At 40.3% G+C, this 21,433-nt stretch overlaps 1 protein-coding gene across 6 annotated transcripts in view; it reads right to left on the bottom strand.

Annotated features, from left to right (window-relative positions):
• Positions 1–555: 555 nt before the first annotated feature.
• sema4ba (sema domain, immunoglobulin domain (Ig), transmembrane domain (TM) and short cytoplasmic domain, (semaphorin) 4Ba) overlaps positions 556–21,433 on the bottom strand; it is an 82,019-nt gene continuing 61,141 nt past the window's right edge. For all 6 annotated transcript variants that reach the window (XM_082541784.1, XM_082541783.1, XM_082541786.1 and 3 more), the window contains 13 exons: positions 13,198–13,358; positions 12,933–12,995; positions 12,408–12,506; positions 11,748–11,859; positions 11,412–11,528; positions 11,003–11,160; positions 7,457–7,638; positions 6,847–6,997; positions 5,543–5,753; positions 5,349–5,464; positions 4,784–4,941; positions 4,192–4,283; positions 556–4,028 (listed from right to left, as the gene is read on the bottom strand). In XM_082541784.1, coding sequence (XP_082397910.1) covers positions 3,256–4,028; positions 4,192–4,283; positions 4,784–4,941; positions 5,349–5,464; positions 5,543–5,753; positions 6,847–6,997; positions 7,457–7,638; positions 11,003–11,160; positions 11,412–11,528; positions 11,748–11,859; positions 12,408–12,506; positions 12,933–12,995; positions 13,198–13,358 — 2,393 coding nt within the window. In that variant the 3' untranslated portion in view covers positions 556–3,255. The remainder of the gene's footprint in view (positions 4,029–4,191; positions 4,284–4,783; positions 4,942–5,348; positions 5,465–5,542; positions 5,754–6,846; positions 6,998–7,456; positions 7,639–11,002; positions 11,161–11,411; positions 11,529–11,747; positions 11,860–12,407; positions 12,507–12,932; positions 12,996–13,197; positions 13,359–21,433) is intronic.

Genomic DNA, 21,433 nt, shown 5'->3' with positions numbered 1-21,433 from the left:
GAATATCAGTATCTCAGGTTAATTTTGAACGGCACTTACTATTGTATGAGTTTATAAAGCATTTATGTAGTTATTATTTGCAACATATCAGATGGTGCTGCCGCCATGCGGTAAAAGAAGAAATTACAGTTTATTCTGTTTATGATGGCAGTCCATAAATAATACATTTTAAGGTAGGAGCGAGGGGCGATTTAAATCGGACCTAGGGCCATGATTCACAGTCACTTCAACGCGCTTTATATTGTGAGGTAAAGACCTTACAATAACACAGGGACAATCCCAATAATCAAATGAGCCCTTAATGAGCAAGCACTTGGGAACAGTGGGAAAGGAAAGCTCCCTTTTAACCAGCTGGAGGTTAAATAAACAAATTTCTACCAGAAAATGATACAAATTGGTATTTGCATCAAATGTTAGATGGTAAAAAATAAAATTTCTTGCATATGGACCCATTAAAACCCAGATTTGAGGTCTCCCACTACAACGCTCTTGCAAAAACCTGCACCATTGTCTGAAAGGAAATGGTTAACCTACTGAAATCATGAGCCTTTCAAATAACAAAAATCTCCATTTTATCTTTATTTGAAAAATTAAAATAAAGTGCTTTTTATATACAATACAAAAAGAAAGAAAACAGTAGTGATGTATGATACAAAAAAATACAATTCACAATATTTTTTACATTGGCAGCTGAATTTACAAAACAACTTTACATAAAAACTTGTTTACTTACAATACATGTTGACAAGAGTCTGAGCAACTTGTACTGTCACAAATAGAAGAAGGCCCGACTATAGTGGTTCAATAAGTGAGAGCAGACGACGATACTTTCACTGTGGCATTAATAGTGTAGGCTTGTATTCAAATACAGAAAAACATATTCAGTACCTGCACATATTCGACTAAATCACTGCCACGCCGTATTTATTCTGCGCTTTGCAAATTTAATATTGTTCTGATGACAGCCGCTTCACCAAAAGCTGCCACTTGTTGTTTTTAATAACAGTCAAAGCATGAGTCTTTCATATTGCATGAGTGAATATAGCTGACTAGTCTTTGAAATTCAGTTTTGCAGTGCCATTTATAGGAAATGTAATATAATACTAATGCTTATATTTTTTTTAATATTTAAAAAAAAAAAGAAAAATCAGCCAGTGGTTATTTATGCACTACAGTTTAAGAATAAAATAGAATCCCTGACTGCGCTTGAAGCCACCCTAACAAAAATGTAAAATAAAACGACACCTCTCATGAGCACGTATTGTACAACATTGACACAATTAAATTACACGTATTCACGGTTTTGACGTTTTTTTTTTTTTTTAAGTATGGCCAGTCCTGTCACACCTACAGTGTAGCGTTTGACTCCAGAGCACTACTACCTGGTTAGTTTATTATCCCCAAGAGGCACATCTCTTGATTATTGTTTCAGAAGGCATTCTCCATTCCCACCCCTCCCCCCAAGGCAGATTTGTAACCAAATCCATAACCTGCAGTGTACTAAGGCTCCTAACATGATGTGCAAATCCTGTGCTTTCTGAGTCACGATGTATATGCCTTCCCTTCAGGTACGCATTTTTTCTGTTGTTGTTGTTGTTGTGAAGTATTGATTTTGCTGGCTGGATCACAATACTAGAGCCATACTCAAGTAAGAATAAAAAAATATTGGATGACATGAGAAACGCTTTCAAGTTACGCAATCATCTGATTTAGTTATATTAAAGCGAGAAAAATCAGTAAAATGAACAATTCCCCTGTTTATTACTGAATGAGAATGAGAGTTATTGCCTTAATGGTTGCCTTTACAACCACCTAAGAGGCTGTTTTCTTCATCAACACTCTTCAGTTTATATTTATATCAAAGGTGGCAGTCTACAGGTGTGTTATTGAAATCACATTATTTTTAGGTGTTTGTTTTAGATTCAGTATGATTCAGTGACAGAACAGCTGTGAAAAAATGTCTCCATAAAATAACCTATTGGCCACATAATAATAATAATATTAATAATGACGATAATAAATATTGATAACCTTTCATCATGCTGCAATAAATGACCTGCCGCAAATTTAACATTACCGTTCCGGACGCTCGTCTTTTATCGTCTGTTTTTGTCACGCCAGCCTTTCAGAGCTGCATCATCTTTCTCCAGAAAACGCACCAAAATGGCTAAAATCTCTTGCATACTTGCGACTGCGGTGTAATGAGTGTGCGTCTATTTGCGTGGGTGTGTGTTTGTAGTGCCACTGTATCTAAAGTAATTAACAGTGCCAACACCTTTGTGCTTACTCAGTCTCAAGGTGAGGTGTTTCTCGGTGTTTACCCCACTTCACATTATTTGCTTTGCATAGACTGCCTATCTCATGAAGAATAGCGTGATAATACCTGGAATGAGTCCCCCTCCCTTCCCTTTTATCATATTTGGTGAAAGAAAACCAAGACAAATCTAACAACTTAAAGTCAGTCGTCATCAGACAAATATTTATACCTAGTAAAGATGGCAATACTTAAAAAGCACATTTCTCTCTTTTCTTGGAGTGCAGTGATTGAGGTGGTAAGAGTTTCTGCATTTCTGCTTTCATCTTTTCAGATTTCTTTGTTCTTGCTGTGTTTGAATTAACTCTAAAATAATGAGTGTACTTGTGTGAATGTACACAGGCTATCCTGTAAGAAACATTACAGGACTTTTTTAATATATATGTATGTATATCTTGCCTGTCTTTGACTTGTTCGTGTGGATTCTGCTTTACCTTGCTACAGTACAGTACATAGTGCACAACCTCAGTGAAGGCTAAACTCTCGCAGAATGAAAATAAATCAGCAAACACTGCGTCAGGCGTCGTGTTCGAGCATCACTCTGCCTTTCAGAGTATTACCGGCATGTCATATGGACGGACTGTGAAAGGCAACTCTCTGAAATCTGTTCGCTAAATCGTGGTCACGATGCCATGTCAATGCTCGTTACATTCCCGTGAGCCGTACGTGAAAGTCTGAAGGCGAGCCGGAGCTTCTTCAGTGTGCTTCAAATGCACTTGAATAAGAGGGTGAGAGGAAAACGAAATAAAACGCACATGGACCACATCGACAGAATTAAAAAAGAAAGAAAAAGGAGCGAGAGAGAGAGTGCAAAATCTGTGTAATGTAAAGTCTCTCCACGAGAGTGCTGATTTTTCCCTCTTATGTTTTTGTCTTTCTCAACAAGTGCACTCTTTCCTTTGAGTTCAAAAGCAGTCACTCCATATAACATGAAGCCTGCCTCACACTATAGAGTCTTTAATCTCGGAGCCCAGCCGGACTCGAGGCCGGGGGCACGTGGGTGAAATCTCCACGTGGCTCTCTCTTAAGTTCAGAGGCCTCTTCTCCGATTCAGAGAAGCTCTTGCTGTTATCAGGTGACGAGCACTCGTGCGGTGGAGTGCTGCAGATGTAGTTGTCATTAAGGGTCTGGTACCCCTTGTGATCCGAAGCTGAGGTTGTGACTGTGTTGCCGTTGAGCGGCAAGTTTTCAGCGGGTTTCCCCACTATTCTGGGCTTCTTCTGCTGCATGTTCGGGCACTCTCCCTCCTTCAGCATGGACTTCATGTGGTCACGGTTCCTGTAAACCACAAAAAGGGAGAAGACTACCAGGGAAAACACCAGGAGGGCGCATACAACGATTAGCTCGTTCCAGTAGGTCTTTGTGTTGATCTGCGGCGAGCGGGCCTCCCCTGGCAGGATGATGATTTCCTCCTGTGAGATCTGCGGCGTACGTGAACGGCCTGTCAAGGTGGTGCTCTCCTCCTTGGCTTCGCCTCTCACACAGTAGTTTGCCAGCAGCTGTCTGAAGCCCTCCTCCACTGACCAGCACTCGTATGTTTCCTGCTTGTCCGCTTGAGCTACCACCACCAGTCCCCCCTCTGGGCTGGGGTAATGGAAATGACCTGCGCTCTCACCGAACTCCCACTTCCTTTCAGCCAAATTAGAGCGCAGGTTGCAGGGCAGTACTTTGAATGTGTTGGCTGGGATAATGATCACCTGGCATGACGACATCCCTGCGGAAAGTCAAAGCGTAGATGAGTCAGGTATGGCGTGAAAAAAGGCTGTACCACACGGCTGATACAGAATAATGTTTTTTTTAATCAACTCTCATTTTGAGAGGCATAGCACGGAAATGGAGAGTGCTCTGTAAATCTTAGAGAAGAGGAGGCCACATACGTGTAGGTGGAGGTCTGGCAAACCGTGGACTTGCCGCAGTCTTATTGCAAATAGCTGATGTGTCTGCTTCATCTACATCCTGCCGCCAGGCACTGAAACACATACAATTAACCATAAATAATAATCATAATCTTCTTTTTTTTTTTAAATGCACTCTCTCATCTAATATTTGCATATCACAGGCATAGACTGAATATAAAAGAAGGACAGAGCCCCTGGGCCTGAAAAGTGAATCCAGTGTGAAAGATCTTTAAACCCGTGTTCTTACTCATGTGGAGCAGGGGGCAAATCTGGGCACAAACAAAAGATTGTAAAGCGGATTAAACAGTTTCCTAGTGGGTTTATAGTCTTAATTGCTAGTTTCCAGTCTTATTTAATACAACATGATGCTTGTTTGGTAAATTGTTTTCCTGTTTAGAGTAAAATACATGATTATTCGGGGTAGAGCATCCCTCATGCCTGGTTCATCAAGATGGTGACAATGAAATTGCCAAATTTGAGGTTTCAAACAGGACTTCAACCTTTTATGTACAGTTTATGATCACAGAAAGCCTTGGCTGCTAAAATAAATATTGTGCAGCGGGATACGTACTTGTTTGGTGTAGCACGTCTGACATCTACACATTGCTTCCCATTCCAGGCACAGTAAGGATCCCTCGAGAGGATGCACTCCCCACAGCTCTGATAATTAGTGCAGTTAGCTACTGAGACCTCGACCAGTTCAGAGAAAGAAGAAACATAGAGCTGACCCTGTGGATGACAGATGACAAAGAAGGGGACAGTCAGGAGGTGCCCCAAATACTGATACTGGGTTACTATTTTCATCCAGAGTCCTCTCTTTGTGACCCTGATCTAAATGTGGTAGACTTCTTTCATCCATTTTAAAAGGAATTCCTTTGCCCTGATGTATGGAAGCACATGCCAGGATTCAGGAAGTGTCACAAATCCAGCTGTTAAAACCCCAGCTGCAGATCCCCTGAGAGAAAGTTGCACGCAATTAGCTCACTGAACACGGGGTACGCTGCAGGCTGCGACTCTTAATGGCTCATGGAGTCTCTAAACTGCCAATAAATGAATTTACTGAGCCCATTAGTTTAAACCATGAGAAAGTGCTGTGAATTAAATCGGACCGTTTTCTTTCCGAACACCACGTGTACCTTTTCAGTGTCCAGCTCAATGTGCTGCACCGGCTGAGAGTCACGGAAGAGCACCATCTCTTCAATAATGTGCATCTTCTTGTTGACGTTAATGGCTTTATGAAGTCTCCCATCATCTGGAGAAGAGAGTTTAAGTGAAGTCAGATAAAACAAGGGTGCAGGTGAAGAGTGTTTGTGAGCGGTGAGCTGTTTACCTGTGCCAATGAAGAGCACGTTATACACCTTTTTAGCTGCTTGAACACGATGGACGGCGATCTGCGTGTAGCGGACATTGCGCTTGAGTAGCAGAGGCTGGCTGCGGATCACGCTGTCCATCAGGAAGTGGTCTTTGACAAAATTCAGCACCTTGTCTGGCATGAGCAACGAGGAGGAGATGCCCTGTTTTCTGGCAGCGTTTGTGATGCACTGGAAAACACAACAAACATACTGCTTTACATGCTTTCCCCATACGTTCACTGGATAATGAAACCTGCAGCAGCTGTACAGCACTTCTTTGTGTGTTTATTTTATTACCAGGTCATTTCAGTGATTTCAGTTTGATAAGTCAGGAAATTAAACCTACAGTCGTTTGATAAGAATCATGTTTAGGACCTGGAGACGAGTGATGCCTGTCTAAAAGATATCTGATCAAGCCTCTATCAGCAGTCACAAATGGGAACAACCTAGGCTACGTTCACACTGCAGGCGAAAGCACATCAAATCCGATTTTTTTGACCCTATGCGACCCATATCCGATCTTGGTATGACAGTGTGAACGGCACAAATCCGATATTTTCAAATCCGATCTGGGTCACTTTCGTATGTGGTACTGAATCCGATACATATCCGATGTTTCAGAAAGCGACTGCTGTTTGAACGGTCAAGTTCCATTAAATCCATCTTATGTCACTGACACAAGACAGACGCCAATTATCAGCGCCGGAGAAGCGCCCGATAAGACATCGCGAACGCTTCCTGGCCATCCGGTGAAACTGCTGGGAAGACAACGTTGGAGAAACGTTAACATTTTATTTGTACTGTATAATCTGCAGATTATGACAGAAATCTGCAACTATCCTTTGAAGCACCGCTCCTCTCTAAAACAGCAATAAGGATAATTATTAGGTTATCTACATTATTATGTAAATAACAAAATAACTTGAAGCAAAAATTGGGAAACGTAAAGTCCAAAGTCTTTATATTAAGGGCCATCTGTCAAACAATATTGTTTGCTCTGGGTCTAAACAGAGCGCGTTGTGTGTGACATCTTCTTTTGCGCATGTGGGCCGCTTTGAGCGTTCACACTAGAGCACGTTTGCTGTCGCATTTTATTTGTAGTGTGAACGAGCAGACAAAAAAAATCGGATTTGATCAAAAAATCTGAATTGAGCATTAAGACCTGCAGTGTGAACGTAGCCCTAGAGACCTCATGCAGCTGAAGAGACACAGTGCAGAGTAGTGACATGTGCAGGATGTATCTACTGGGTTTTCCAGCAGAGGGCAGCAGGAAAGCACTCACCGCTCCAGGCCGAGGCTCTGGCACCGGATGGTTGTAAGTATACCACTGCTGGGTTTCGCGGTTAACCTCACGGTATCGCCCGTTGAACGCCTTTTCTACCTGGTCCATAGTGAAGGAGCACACTGCAGAGCTTCCTGATGCACCTTTGTACCTTTTATAGGACATAAACAATTGACAGATGATTACAATCTTTCAAACTTGTAAAGCCTTGAAAAAAGCTGTACGTAAACATAGAGATAATACAGTGAAAATCCACCAAAACAGATGGAAAACTGGTAGTTAAGTCCTGTTACACTCTTCTTTGCTTGACAGTAAATTTTATACATACATTTTATCTTTAAATAACAATTCTCATCTATCACAGATCATTGAGAAACATGATTGAATACATATTTAATTAGTAATCTAAATGTTACGAGTAAGATCAAGATGCTTGTCTTGATCTTCCTGGTGTTCATAATGGTTTAAATCTCCACAGCCTTCACAAACACAATCAGGTATGCCACTGTTTTTCATTTTATAATCCCTCATGTGTGTGAAATAATTACCTTAAAGGTGTCTGTACATTTATTTCATTGTTATCTTAATCAAAAGATTTAAAAGCTCTCACCACTGAGAGGTGAAGACTCCATAAAACACTGTGTTCTTCCAGTCCTCCGGACTGGGTGTGAGCACAAACATGTCTTGGATTATGTTGAAGGGAAAGCCGTCATCGGGCAGAGAACACAAGAGCTGAGCCTTCAGGAACGTCGTCCATTTCTTCTGCAGCACCCTTTCACCTCCAACGTCACCCTGCAACACAATAACTGTTGGTTAGGAGGGGGATTTTTTCCAGCACGAAGCGCTGCAGTATGAGATCTGACACCTGAGGTCAGTATAGACAATATCCTCACACAGTTTGACACACAAGTGTGATTTGATGGGATCTGACAGATCTGCGGTGCATATTCTGAAATGATGATATGCACCACATGGTACACTGCAAAAACCTACTATAACATGCCTTTGATCAGGGGTGTCAAACATTAGGCCTGGGGGCCCATTGCATCAGTTTGGAAAATTGAGGGGAAACAGGGATTGGACTTTTAACTGTATTTAAGTTTTACAGCGTTTCCTGGTGATAAAGACCTCCCCTATGGCCATTTATACTACATTAAAGTAATTAAGTAACCGATAAACAATTAAATGAAAGGGACATTCTTTGTGAATTTAAGCCCAAATAGTTGTGCTAATACACTTTACTTCTATCATGTAGAAAAACTAAGATGTGTTGTTGAAATTACACTGCTTTTTTATTAGATTAAGATACCACAGAGATTAAATGTGTATTTAGTGTAGTTAAACTTCTTTACACTGACAGGAAAGGAAGTTTCACTGGTTGAGTGATCGAAGTGGGCTGCATGTGGCCCACCGTGTAAAATGAGTGTTAACATCCCTGCCTTAGACACTGTATGTTATAATGTGTAGGGAAATACATTCTCCTGTCTTTGTTTTCCTTCTTTGTGACAAAAACAAAAACAGAGAGCGCCCTGTCCAAAGGTGAATTTGTTCAAATTGACGTAACTGAAAAACATTAACCTCCTCGTAAAACCACAATGAGCTAAATCAATTGTGCCTGCAACATAGTTACAACCCCGAGGCGGAAGACTTCTAGGTCATGAAAACAATATACATCATCACAACTGGCATAGATAAAAAAAAACACTTGGGGCTTAGAGGAGGGCAAATGCTTTTAAATGAAAAAGAAGAAGCACTGCTCTCTGACAATCCTCCTTGACTGATACTGCTGCTGTGATTCACCGCCTTTGGCACGAGCCTTCAAATTGCTATGAGGGATGTGGGACTTCTTTGACATGCAGACTAATTAGGATGCACCGATTTGTATGATAGAATATCAGTGCAAACTGGAGAGTAAATACATCTCGGCGCTTCAGTGTGAATGACATTTACAGTATGTGATATGTATATATATATAACTGTTTGATGAGGTGTTACAGGTCTCAGGAAGGTGATTGCACATCAAGAGCTAAATTAAAGAGCTTAATTTAGTTTTGTAAAGAGACAATCTGTTTATCATAGATCTAACAAGCTCGAAGTTCGCCGTTGTAATCAGTTTTGCAGCTCTCCAGAGGACCAAGAGAAATGCTAAATGACCTAAACCACATAAAACGTCTTTAACATGAAGCTTCAATTGAGTCCACCTTAGCATAACATTAATCAGAGGAAGTGGCAGCACGGGATGGAAAGGGAAATGACACATGACCAAGACTGAGCTTCTGAAGCAATTACTTGTTGTAACCCAGGCAGATAATGAGCAACATATATATTCCCTGGTCCTTTGGGCTGAACCGAGTTTTATAATTCAGTGCCACTCTGGGCTTAAACTGACTTCTGAATAATTGAAGAAAATGCATCCCATTCATTAATCCCTTGTAAAGGCACCCCTTGTTCAAAAGGCTGTTCAAAAAGCCATGAACATGGCGGGCGGTAATGGCTTCTTTCTGGGAAACGGAACAATCCTGCAAATGAGAACATGCTTTGTTGTGTTTGTTTCAACCAAAACATTGTTTATCATTCCATAGTTAGCCTCGATGAAGTGGAACTAAAGTAATAGTAAACACCTGGATATACAGCAAGTATGGAGACGGCCGCCGACACAGTTGGTGAAGCGCATTTTGGAAGACTAAAACTGGACGTGAATAGTTTACTTGAACTGGCGTCGCTGTAAAGTTTTACCGAGACTGACCGTTTGCCTCATTTTAAAGCTTTGTTATGCTTTATATTTCCTTCAGCACTGCTTAAGAAGCTAAAAACCTTAAACATTATTGCCAATTTCCTTCTGGGTAATCTGTTCCGTGTTACATATTTTAAACGTACGTGAGAAAATTATCATCAAAATGCCACATGAGCAGAGTTATAATAGTTTTGATTTTTCTCTAATTAGCTTTTATTTTTATTTTGTTTTGACATTTAGTTTGGGTTCAGTTAGTTTCCAGAGTGGGTTTGCTTGTTTTAGTTCAGTTTTTATTATTTAAGAATATTTAGTTTTTAATGGTTTAACTTTCAATTCAATTTAGTTCAATTCAGTTTTATTTATTTAGCACCAAATCACAATAACAGTTGCCTCAAGGTGCTTTATATTGTAAGGTAGACCCTACAATAATACATACAGAGAAAAAGACAACAATCATATTACCCCCTATGATCAAGCACTTTGGTGACAGAGGGAAGGAAAAACTCCCTTTTAACAGGAAGAAACCTCCGGCAAAACCAGGCTCAGGGAGGGGGTCCATGTGCCGCGACTGGTCAGCTTTAGTCTTTTTAATTATTACTCTATGAAACATTTTGAAAGGATTTCACTCACAGTCTTGTTGACATTCATCAATGCCTCATTAGGAAAGCTTTGATAAAATGTTAGTATAAAACTAACAAATACTAAAACTTCCTTCTTCTTATTCTTTTACTTAATTAAAATAGTTTTTTTTTAATCTATTTTTACTAGTTGCTCCTGAGTCAATATTAATATTGGAATATTTGTCCTTTAAATGGATGTATGGAGAAAAAAAGGTGAATGAATGAATGGATGGACCCCCCCTCCTTCCATCTCAAACTCTCATCACTATTTTTCACCCTCTTCACACAGTGGTGAGTGTGATTGTTTTAGGAGAGCCAAACAGCAGTCTGATCTGGAGGACTGACTTCTCAAGGCATAAATACTAATATAATGCTTAAAAATGAACAAACACTGTGTGAGGTCCGCAGAAGGTGTCAAAGCATTTCTGCACACAGATCCCACGCTTCAGTAATCCTAAGTGATTTGTAGTTGGATACTGAATCCTGTCTGAACGCAAATATTTGGTGAAACATGATAAGAGCAGAGAGAGCAGATTTGGATGGAAAGGAATCAAACTGAGGCGAACGTGCAAGAAAAATGTTTTTCTATAACAACAGCTTGTGCGTCACTGCCCAGAAGGACTCTGAGCTATAAGCAGCTTTCAGTAGACTACATACTGTACATTCCTGTATAGGTACTGAGCACAAACAAACAAGCAAACTCCTGCTTTAATAGAATTCTATAGAGACAGCAGGGAGTACACATTACCCAAGGGTAAGAAAGCTGCTTTAGATGGACTATCTGCCTTGGAGCGTCGCTCACCTTACACACACGAGCAATGCGTGACACAATGGTGTTGTCAAAGAAATCAAACTCCTTCCCCGCTTCACTGAAGAAGAAGTAAATCTTATCATCATCGCCCACCGGGTTGCCCTTGGGAAGGCTCTCCTGTATGTAGGCAGAGCCAACAAAGGCTGGATCTGAAAGGAAACCAACAATACTGTCACAATGGGATCTAGGGACAGACATCCCTATTCCCATGGCAAACGCAGTCCAATTTCAACAGGGACTGACAGACTGCAGGTACACACTTTTTCATATTCATCATTTCAAGTGATGCCACACTGTAAACTTCCCATTCAGTAGATTTGGTGCAAGCAGTTTGACAATGTCATTTATCTCAAATGAGACACAACAAAAAAAACATTGCCTTCCAGCTATTATACTGTACCTTGAAGCCAGTTAAGTGAGTTTTCTGTTTTTAGAGCTGTTCCTTGGCTTAGACTCTTGTAAATGATGGGTTCATTTCCTTGGAAATTACTGACTGTGCCAGTATACAGCTCTCCATCTGCAACAGGGTGAAGAAGACCATCGTAATAAGAGTACTTATCACAAGGGAATGGGCTTCTGCGTCACATGCGGTAATGAAATCCAGAGGTTATGCCACAGTTTGTCTTTATAGGATTTACCAAAGTACTTTACTGATTCCCACAGTGGCTTCTATAAATCCAAACCATTTAAGCGAGCCTGATTTTTATCAGCGGCTGACAGCCATCGTGAGACCTACCAGCCATGATGGCAGTGGACTTGTATTCAGGGTTGAATGGGCAGCGGCTCCGTCCATCCTCTGTAACAATCTCACCAGTATCACTCTTGACAAGGGAGAAGTCTGTAGTGTTCTGGAGGAAACACACACACACACACACATCACATGTCACACGCTGAGTTTGAAGTAGAGCTGTAACCTGCTCTGATAGTGACCGCAGACTCAAGTCTCACAGCGGAAAGGAGGTCAGTCTGTGTTTGCTAGAAACTGCAGCAAAGGTCACGTGTTTGTTTGTTATGGATTGCTCTAAAAGGCCTTAAAAGATTTGTAGAAAAGGATTGAAAACGACATTGATTCTTACATTATTCGATTACGTGCATTAAATATTTTTGATCCATTTCCCATAAGGCACAGGAGATACTAAAATAATGCACTTATATGGTATCTGGCCGGGCAGAGCCTGAGCCAGACTGCTAAGTGAGTTGAGAGGCAAGAAGCAGAATGCATCTCTTCCTCTAGAATCAAATAAATAAATCAGATATAAAATCTTGCACCGGGGGTAATCAGCTTTTCCAAAAACAAACAAATGGAACAGATTTTTTTTTTTTTTTAATATCCAAAACCAGGCGTGCTCAAATGTGGGCACTGCAACAGATGCATGCTCCTCCATTAAACACTTACTATGTAAGCACAGATGGGGCTGAAGGCATAGGTTCCACAAACGTACAGATGAGTGCTGTTCATGCGTAGTAAGATTTTGATGTAGTTGAAGCAATCCGTCTGTATTAGAAACACAGGGAAAAGTTCTATTAGACTGATTGTTTTAACCAACTTCTTTCTTTTAAACTGTCCAGAAAGTCATTTTTCTTTTCATGCTCTAACATAGAACAGTTTAGAGAAATCTGTGAAGAAGTAAGAATACATTTCCATCCGACAGCTTTTCAAATGGTAAAGTAAAAGCACTAATTCCTCCTGCTAATGTAGTGACCCTTACTGAAGGCTCTGTGACTGGGGGCTGCCATAAAAAAAAGTGGAAAACTGTGACTGGAAGGAGGGAAAAAACATCCATTGTTGTAGCATGGAAAGTCTCAACTTGAGAGGAAATGTCCAGGGTTCTGCCCTGGATCTGTTTGCCATCTAGCACTGGTCGTGTTTGAGCCACGTGTGAGTTTAGGCACTTGTGTATGAAACCATCAGTTCACTCGCCTGCAGGTCTTTGCCTTTGAAACTGCACTCTTCTCTCTTCCTCTCTGGGGTTTTCCATGCAAGCTGCAGAAGAAAAATAGCATCAATTGCATACAGTAGATATCATATAGTGAGGTGTGTTATAGTCACTTTGGACTACTGGGAGCTTAGCATACTTATTGCCATCTACGTATACTACACCTCTGGGATCATATCATAAATGAATTCATATAAATACAGTTTATGTGGTATTGCAGTTCACAGCTGCTTGCACACTGACTCTTACCTTTCTTTGTAGCTTGGCTGCGCTGATATCAGAGAGGCTGAGAGCCAAGAGACTCTCCCGAGCGCCAACATACAACATGCCGTTTTCGCTACTGAGCAGCAGAGAGGTAAAGTTGAAGACTCCGCTCACTGAGAAACTTCTGGTAGTTCTCTCCTTTGCATCTATACAGAAACAAAAACACAGACAGAGGAATAAAAATAAACATGTAATAATTCAAAAATGAACTTGTCCAGGTTAAAATGAGGGGACGGATCACTATATTATAAACTGCTGAAGACAGGGAATGAATTAAGGTGCAATCACAACACAGAATGAGACTTTTTGTGTGTCTTAATATTAATGACAAAGATTTTCTTAAATGATAGAATATTTATCTCTGCATGAGCATTGCTATTTTGCACTTTTGACTTCATCAGTTAGCACACAGTGAAAACTGATGTGAAAATGAGAAGAATGAGGGTGAAAGCAAGAGAAAGCCACCCAGCTCTCACTTGTGACTACATGTTCAGCATCTAGAACCAGAAAAAGATGGACTTTGAAGCTGAGAATATCAAGTAGATGAGATGAACAGCAACATATAATGTGGGCCTCACAGTGTTTGTTAAACCTGAAGGTTTTTGCAAAAATAAATAAATGACTGAACGAATGTGCCTGTTTCTCTGTCTGCTTGGACAGTACGTGAAACTACAGCTTCCAAATCTTACTGGCACCTCATCAGAAAAATTCCCCATATTTCTCCAACAGTTCAATAATTTTAAATCAACTATGGAAAATAAATTGCTTTGTTTCCACCACACCAACAACTCCTGACTAAAGCCAAGAGTTAAACCATTAACTCCCTCTAATCGCTGCTTTAAAAAAGCCCATGTGTATCTCAGACTTGCAGCAGTTTGGAGGCCTTCACTGCCAGCACAACGTGAACAACTCGCCTCAGCGGCATGCCAGCATAAACAGAAGCCAGGAGCTAATGGAAACTTAGTCACTGAAGTTCTGAAACAGGATCTCAGGCCTTGAAATGTGAACTGTAAAAAAAAAGAAAAGAAATAACAGAGTCCTCTTTGAACCCACCTACTATAAGAGTACGGACACTAATAGCTGCATAAATACTAAAGATTTAGAAAATGAAGTTAAAGAAATAACACAATATACCCAAGTTGTGACATTTCTGTAAGCTAGACAGAAAGTAAATAAGAAAATAGTTTTTTAAGTGCCACATCAAAATGCAATGCTTACAGAAAAAAACAGAAAAAAGAAAATGCAAATAGCACATACAAAAAAAAAATGAAAATGAAAGCTGAAACAGTGAGGGGAACACAATCTAAATTTGTAAATGCAACTTTTACAAATATACAAAAAAAGGTAGTAATGCAAACAGTTTGCAATTTCACCCTTTGATTGCTTTTCTTTCCCTTTATTTAGTTTTAACATATTTTCATCAAGAAGGAAAAAAAACACACTTATTTTAATTCGTATCACAATATTTTGAAAGTTACTCTCATGTATTCGGGGGACTTCCGATCTATGAGCCAGCAACAACATTTAGAGCGCCTCGTCACATCAGCTGATATGATGAGGCGCCTTTATCTACACTGTACACAGGTGACAAGGTAAAGGACAAATCAGTACAAAGTTATTCTGAATGATCACCTCTAAGACAATTGCTGGGGCACAAAGGGTCAATACACCTGTGGGAGATTTAGGGCCATCATCGAATCACCAAATGAAGGAGTATATACTTAAATTTAAATGTGGTAGGGTTTCAAGGCTTTGAGAGTCGCTGCTAGTAGCAGCCCACTGTGGCAGTGATGCATTTTCACTGTTTTTCACTGTTCAAATTTACAACATCACATGCACAGTAGAGTGAAACTGTATTAAACCCACTACTGCTGGTGGTAATAATTAAAATTATAGCACTTCACCGCATTAAACTAATCCGGTCCAGATAAAGCCATTAAGTTCTACTGACAATAGGCTCACCATGTGGTACATACCCTGCAGTATATGTGACCTAATATAACCTCACCTTAGTGTGCTGGTACAGGAGGTCGAGAGACTTCCTCTCCCTTGGGAAAACAACATGTTAATAGCGGTCCATCACCACGGCAACAGTGAGCCATATTGTAGTTAAATCTGTCAGTAAAACCACAAGAGGCTCTCCTCCATGTACTGTACATGGACCCACGGGGGCCATTCTCTCTCCTTCCCACTATCATTAAAGGATAAATGGACTGCTGCTCCATGCCGGTACTGTTCCCCCCATTTTTTTTCCTCCCCACAGAGCCGTGGGCAAATTCAGCTGTGATTTACAGAGCGGGAAAGACAAAGGCCAAAGCCTCAACCAAAACAAAAGCTTTGAGGGATTTTCACAGAGGAGAATATCTACACAATTACTCTCTGGAGTCAAATCACCGCTGTCATACTTAGCAACCACAGATGACAAAAAGAAACAATAAGGCTCCCAATTGAATATCATTAAAGAGATCCAGGAGGGTTTTGCAGCTATACAAAGCTTTTGCTTCATACCTTTTGGAAAACAAAGATCATTTATTGGCGACCAACTGTTTGACAATGCTTTATTTCTCTGAGGAGTCGGTAATTGCTAAATGGTACATTTTATCATTTTTTTGACCACGTGGTGCATTCAGGCTTACAGAAGCGGCTGGACAGTCTTAAAATTAATGTTTAATTTGCAGCAAGCTGGTTGTTGTTTTTTTTTTTTTTAAAACATCTTCAATTTCACTGCAATACTGGGGAAAAATAGCTAACATTTTGCTCACATTGGAGTCCAAAACGGAGTAAAAGGGGAGTGAATCTTAATCATAAAGTCCCAGGACGGTTGGAAACACAACTCCAAATGAATGCTAATGTTAATGTGGTGCCCACTTTTCTGCTGCAGGAGTTCAGCACAAGGTGCAGCAAACCAGACTCATGAGGTGATGTGATAATTTTGTGACAGCTTCAAAAACAACAATGCATCCGCGAGACAAGAGAACAATGGAAGGAACAGGCACAGATGATGCTTCACAGTTTTTTTTGTATCCGTCTACACGAGGAATTGCATGTCGAGGATAGTGATGTTTGAGAGAGCGCCAGAGTGCAGTTTGCTTTTCCAAAAATGCTGTTCGTTCGTTTTACTACTCAGTGTCAAACCCTGCCCAGTTTTTGCAGGCTGCTCTGAAGTACCTTATATAGAGTAGGTAGTGTTTTCTTGGAAAGGGAAGCGGTCCAAGCAAGGTTCATGCCTACTTGGATCATATCAATAAAAGTGGAGTGCACACACATTCATACAAGCTCTTTTCTCCCCCCTATAGTTAAGTGATTTCCATCTAGCATTCACAAACATTCGCTCACTTGAGGTTGATATCTTAGTATTACTAAGACTGGAGCAGCCAGGGATCGAACCGCCAACCTTCCAATTAGTAGTTGATCCCGTCTACCGCCTGAGCTATAGTTAATTTGTCCAGTAAAACAGATTATTAATGACTTGCAGTTAAGTTTTATTGCTGAAATGATCAGTTGATAACAGGCTCTTAGCCATAAATTATCATTTGATTCACTCAATGTAACAATAAGTCTCGTTTTAATTGATTCACGGCGGAATTAATCAATTATTTGTTCAACATTCAGTGGTGGTTCCAGCTTGTTAAATGGATTCTTTTAAACTGCTGTACATTTTTTCCACAATGTTCTGCAAGTAAAAAGAATTATAATATCATAAAAAGTTTTTTTTTATGATATTATAGCGCCTAGAGCACAAAACCTGAATAGACTAACCCACAGGTCGGACAGTGTACAGACTCTTACCCCCAGCAGCTGTGGCAAAGGAGAGAGGGCCAGCGTTTTGATCCCTGGCTCCTTCAACCAGCACGTCTTAGGGCTAGATATTGTGTGTGAGAGTGTAATAGGTTATTGAATGTGTGTGTAAATGGGTGAATGTGGATTGCACTGTAAAAAACAAAACAAAAAAACAAAAAACGCTAGACGAGAAATGGCTCATATAAATACCAAATCAGCATCAAAAGCTGCATGCATCCTGCATGAACTTGTCTTTCCCTCCGCTCCACATATGCCACAGTTTCTTAAAGAATCCGCTCTATTGTTATTTGACTGTCTGAGGTTGATTTGCGACGGGTCATTTCATGACAATGCAGCCCCAGAAATGTTGTGGTGTACACCAGGAAACAGACAGACGAGTTCAAAGGAAGAAGGTTTTGTATCCGTGACAGAGAAACAAGTCAGAAGTGGCCACTGTGCCACTACTAGAACAGCAACAACAGTATCATCCTGCAGCATTTCATCCTTGTCCATCTTACCTTTTTCATGGAAGTCCCTAAAAGTAGGTGTTGACTACTTTGAAGTGCATGACTCCAACAGATGGGCTTATTTTTAGGGCGCATTTGTATCAAAGTGGTTTAGGCCTTTTCCCCCCCCTTTTTTTGGTTGGTTATAGAAACCTTACAGCATGCAAGTTACTTGCATCTCGCATTCATTCATTATAAATACTTGGATGATCTACATGAAGACACACTTGTACTTTTTTTACGGTCTTACACCTTTATGTTATTTCCACTTACGGGAATCTAGATGAGCAAATATGTTTTTTGTCTGCTGAGGTTCTAACATGTCATCCAGTAAGTTATCTTAGAAAAAACAATGAAACATGAGCCAACTCTGTGATCTTTCAGCACTCTCACTGGAGAAAAAACTCCCCAGGAAAACTGAGGCCTGTGGATTAGCCCCAGAATCTGAGGCATTGTTTCTGGAGAGACAAATTATTGCCTAGTTTTTCTAATTGTAGTTTCATAAACAAAATTATACACACACCTAAATGTCATGGTATTTGATGTTTGGCGGAAAGCTCAAAGGGTAAATCCAAAATTATATGGATGGATACATACCATCAGGGATAGGCGATTCATTTTGTGTTTGTTTGTTTGCTTAGTTTCCTGGGTAAACTGATATTTAAGGCAGGAAGCTAATTTTCAAAAAATAAAAATAAAAAAAAATCAAAGGAAAGACGAAGAAGCAAAAGAAAAAACTAACCAACCGCTGTATTTTTTGTAGGCTGATTATGGACTGATCAGAATGAGTACACAATGTCGTGCTGTCGAGCTGCAACTGAACGCACCACGAAAAATGGAGCCAGCGGGCAGATGTCTTATAGAGGGCTTTAAACTTCACCAAGTCAGTGCCTGACCTCTTAATCTCTTGTTTGAAATAGCAGCTTTGAGCATGGTTAAATCCCTTCATCTGTGACCTTTTCTACAAGTACATGAAGAGCACCCTCTCTGCCATCTGTAAGCAATATTAGATTATTGCTATTATTATGTAATTAAGAGTAATTTGTGCAAATGACAAAGGGCTAAATGGACTGAAATACTTGCACAGACTAACTTGCTAATCTATTTAGAGACAAAATTAATAGCAACTTCTGCTTCAGGAAGTCATTCTGCATTTTTGCATCTTTTCTTTTTTTTTGATTGGTCCCAAAAAACGATCATTAAAAATGCAGAACATCCTTTTAAGAGAGCAACTGTAGAGAAATGTGTCCTCTAATGCCAGAGATCTAAGTCCCTTTGTTTTGTAGGGCAATGATAACAGGCTGATTCAACCAGCGCCCTCTTATAAGGGAACTGTTTTATCAGCTCTTACAGCTGTATGTTCAGGAGATCAGACGATTGCATACTTCATTTAAACCACCTGTTCCTGTTTTCTTTCCACAGAACTCTAGAAAAAAAAAGAAAAAACATCCCCACTTCTGCATCAACTGGATATGTTGAACAGCAAAAAAAGGTGTCTTAAAAAAACCCCCACAAGATAATGTCCCTATCAAAACACCTGACTTTACTGATAATCTGCTTGGAATTGTACAATGTCAGGGTTCACTAGAAGATGACCCAGAAAATACACCCCTGTTTGTCTCTTTATCGCCTTCAAGAGCAAGCAATAGACTCATGACAGATCCTCTCTAAAGGACATCATATGCCCCATTTCCAGTCTTCTGACCACAAACATGACCTACATTCCCATCTCTGAGGGAGAAGAAGAAGAATACTTGCCAGTAATAGTCCTAAGAGAGCACATTTAAACAGGGTTGAATAGGCAGAAGAGGATGCACGAATGACAACAGTTGAGGAAAACATCACTACACCTATGCACACAGAAGCAGAGCCAAATCAGTGTTATGTAGAAAAAACCCGATTTACTTTAAATCTGGCAACCATGATCAGCCTCTAACTAAAAAGTGAGGGGGATGAGACCCCTCTATGGTAAAATGGGAGTTAGCTTTTTACTTTTTTACAGAACTGAGTGCCTATCCATCCCTACATATCGGTCCAGTGAGTAAAAGTAAAGTAAAAACACTGATTCAGTTTATTTAATGTAATTCATTTCTTAAAGAGTGAGGATTGCCAGATGAGCTAGGATGCCTCAACATTTGGATAATCTTGTAAAAAAAAATAAGAGGCAGGAAATTACATTTAGAAGAAGCAGGAAAGGAACTTCTCCGGAACGAATGTCTTTCCTTTGTCTTTATCTGTCTACTGTACTTGTTCAAGGACTTTGCTCAGGGTAGAACAGATGAACTCTTGTAAAGCCATTTGCTTTTAGAAGAATTAGAAGAGTCCTGCTGGGTCAGAGCTCCTACTACTGTCGCATAGTCTGGTGACATAAAAACAGCCCACACTGGAGCTCTAACTACATTATCCCAAGTAATTGTAACTAGCTACTAAGAGCTGCTGCTGAATTGGTAATTGTGTGGGAGAGCAGACCCGGGAAGCTGAAGGACTGAGACTAAAGCATCTGGAATGCATTAAGACAACAGGCCAAGAGGGTCAATCCACCGGGAGGTTCATTAGGCAAGCTGCGAGCACGCTGTTTGTATTGGTAAATTGTGGGGCTGCATCTCGTTAGCAGGATATTGTCTCCACAGCACCATCCACATGCAGAGAAAGGTGGTAAATTTGAAGACAACATTAGGAAGCAAAGTCTGGAAAGGCATATTGTAAATTCTGAGGAAAGTGTAGAGATAAAATATGTGCAACAGGGATGAGCCATAACAGGCTTTGGTGGTGTAATTTATAGAGGGAAAATACAGCACGCTGGGGCTTCAATCTGTTACCATTTAAATACTTTAAATCAGTCATTTGTAAAGAAAAAAAAAACCTCACACAGCTCAGCTCTGTAGGATCCTTTTTTTCTCTTGATAAGACAGTCTGCAGGTCAGGGAGCTACAAAAGCTGACCCTGGATTAACCACTATAATGTAAACCAGCTGCTGGTTTCACCGGGAACTCACCCTGACCCCTACTATGAACAGTGCTGAAGCACCAAGAAAAAAAGAGACTGTACATGAGGTCTTGACTTGTTTTTAGCAATACAGCAGATTCAGACCTGAACAGCCAGACTCCACGCTGTGCTATTGCAGAAGGAGCAGAGAAACTGAAAAGTCACTATGTCCCCACAACACCCTGAAACTGAATGACGTGAAGCAGCTGCACAAAAGTTAAGAGTTGCACTCTTTACTTGTTGTTAGGGTCATTTTGTTTTAAGAGCTGAACTGAAGCTATTCTCGTCATTAACTGTGGATAAGGAAATTAGTGCAAATACACCAATTCACCAATTAGTGCAAATTCACAACAACACTTTTACACTGAAGGTAAGGCCCTACTAAAAGCTAGAGACCAAGACTAAGCTGTCGCATTAGTTAGATTTTGAAATGCCATTTAAAAATTTGACAAATGCATTTTTACTACATTTTCCTTCCTAATTTTACCATTTACTTACATAGTCTTAATATAAAGTACAACTTTACACGTCTCTATTAGGCAATGTAATCACATTTGCTTGAGCGCTGATACCATCACGAAACCAATGTTCAGCTATGTGGCATCAACATAGTATCGAGAAGTCGTTATCTCACTTGACACCACTGTCCTTTTGAATTACTCGAGAGTGGCTGATTCAACTGGCCCAGACACGACAGCTTTTAAATAATTAAAAATGCTTTATTCCCTAGTGTGGCTGTGGGCATACCCCTTAAACAAAATTAAAGCACGACTGTCACACGGTGGGAAGAGGGCTGAACGGTTCAACAAGAAAAGACGGGCAACTAAAAGGCTTATAGGTGTGTCTTTTAAATAGTGCTCAGCACACTAAGCCATTCAACATGGTGCGCATTAAAGCCTGGAACAAAAAAGCAGAGAGAAAAGCAGATGCGGGCTCTATTCCCCGAACCC

This window comes from Aulonocara stuartgranti, assembly GCF_965226115.1.
Source record: "Aulonocara stuartgranti genome assembly, chromosome: 7".
Lineage (NCBI taxonomy): Eukaryota > Metazoa > Chordata > Actinopteri > Cichliformes > Cichlidae > Aulonocara > Aulonocara stuartgranti.
The sequence above is the reverse complement of the archived record's forward strand: the minus strand, read 5'-3'. Positions and strand labels throughout refer to the sequence as shown.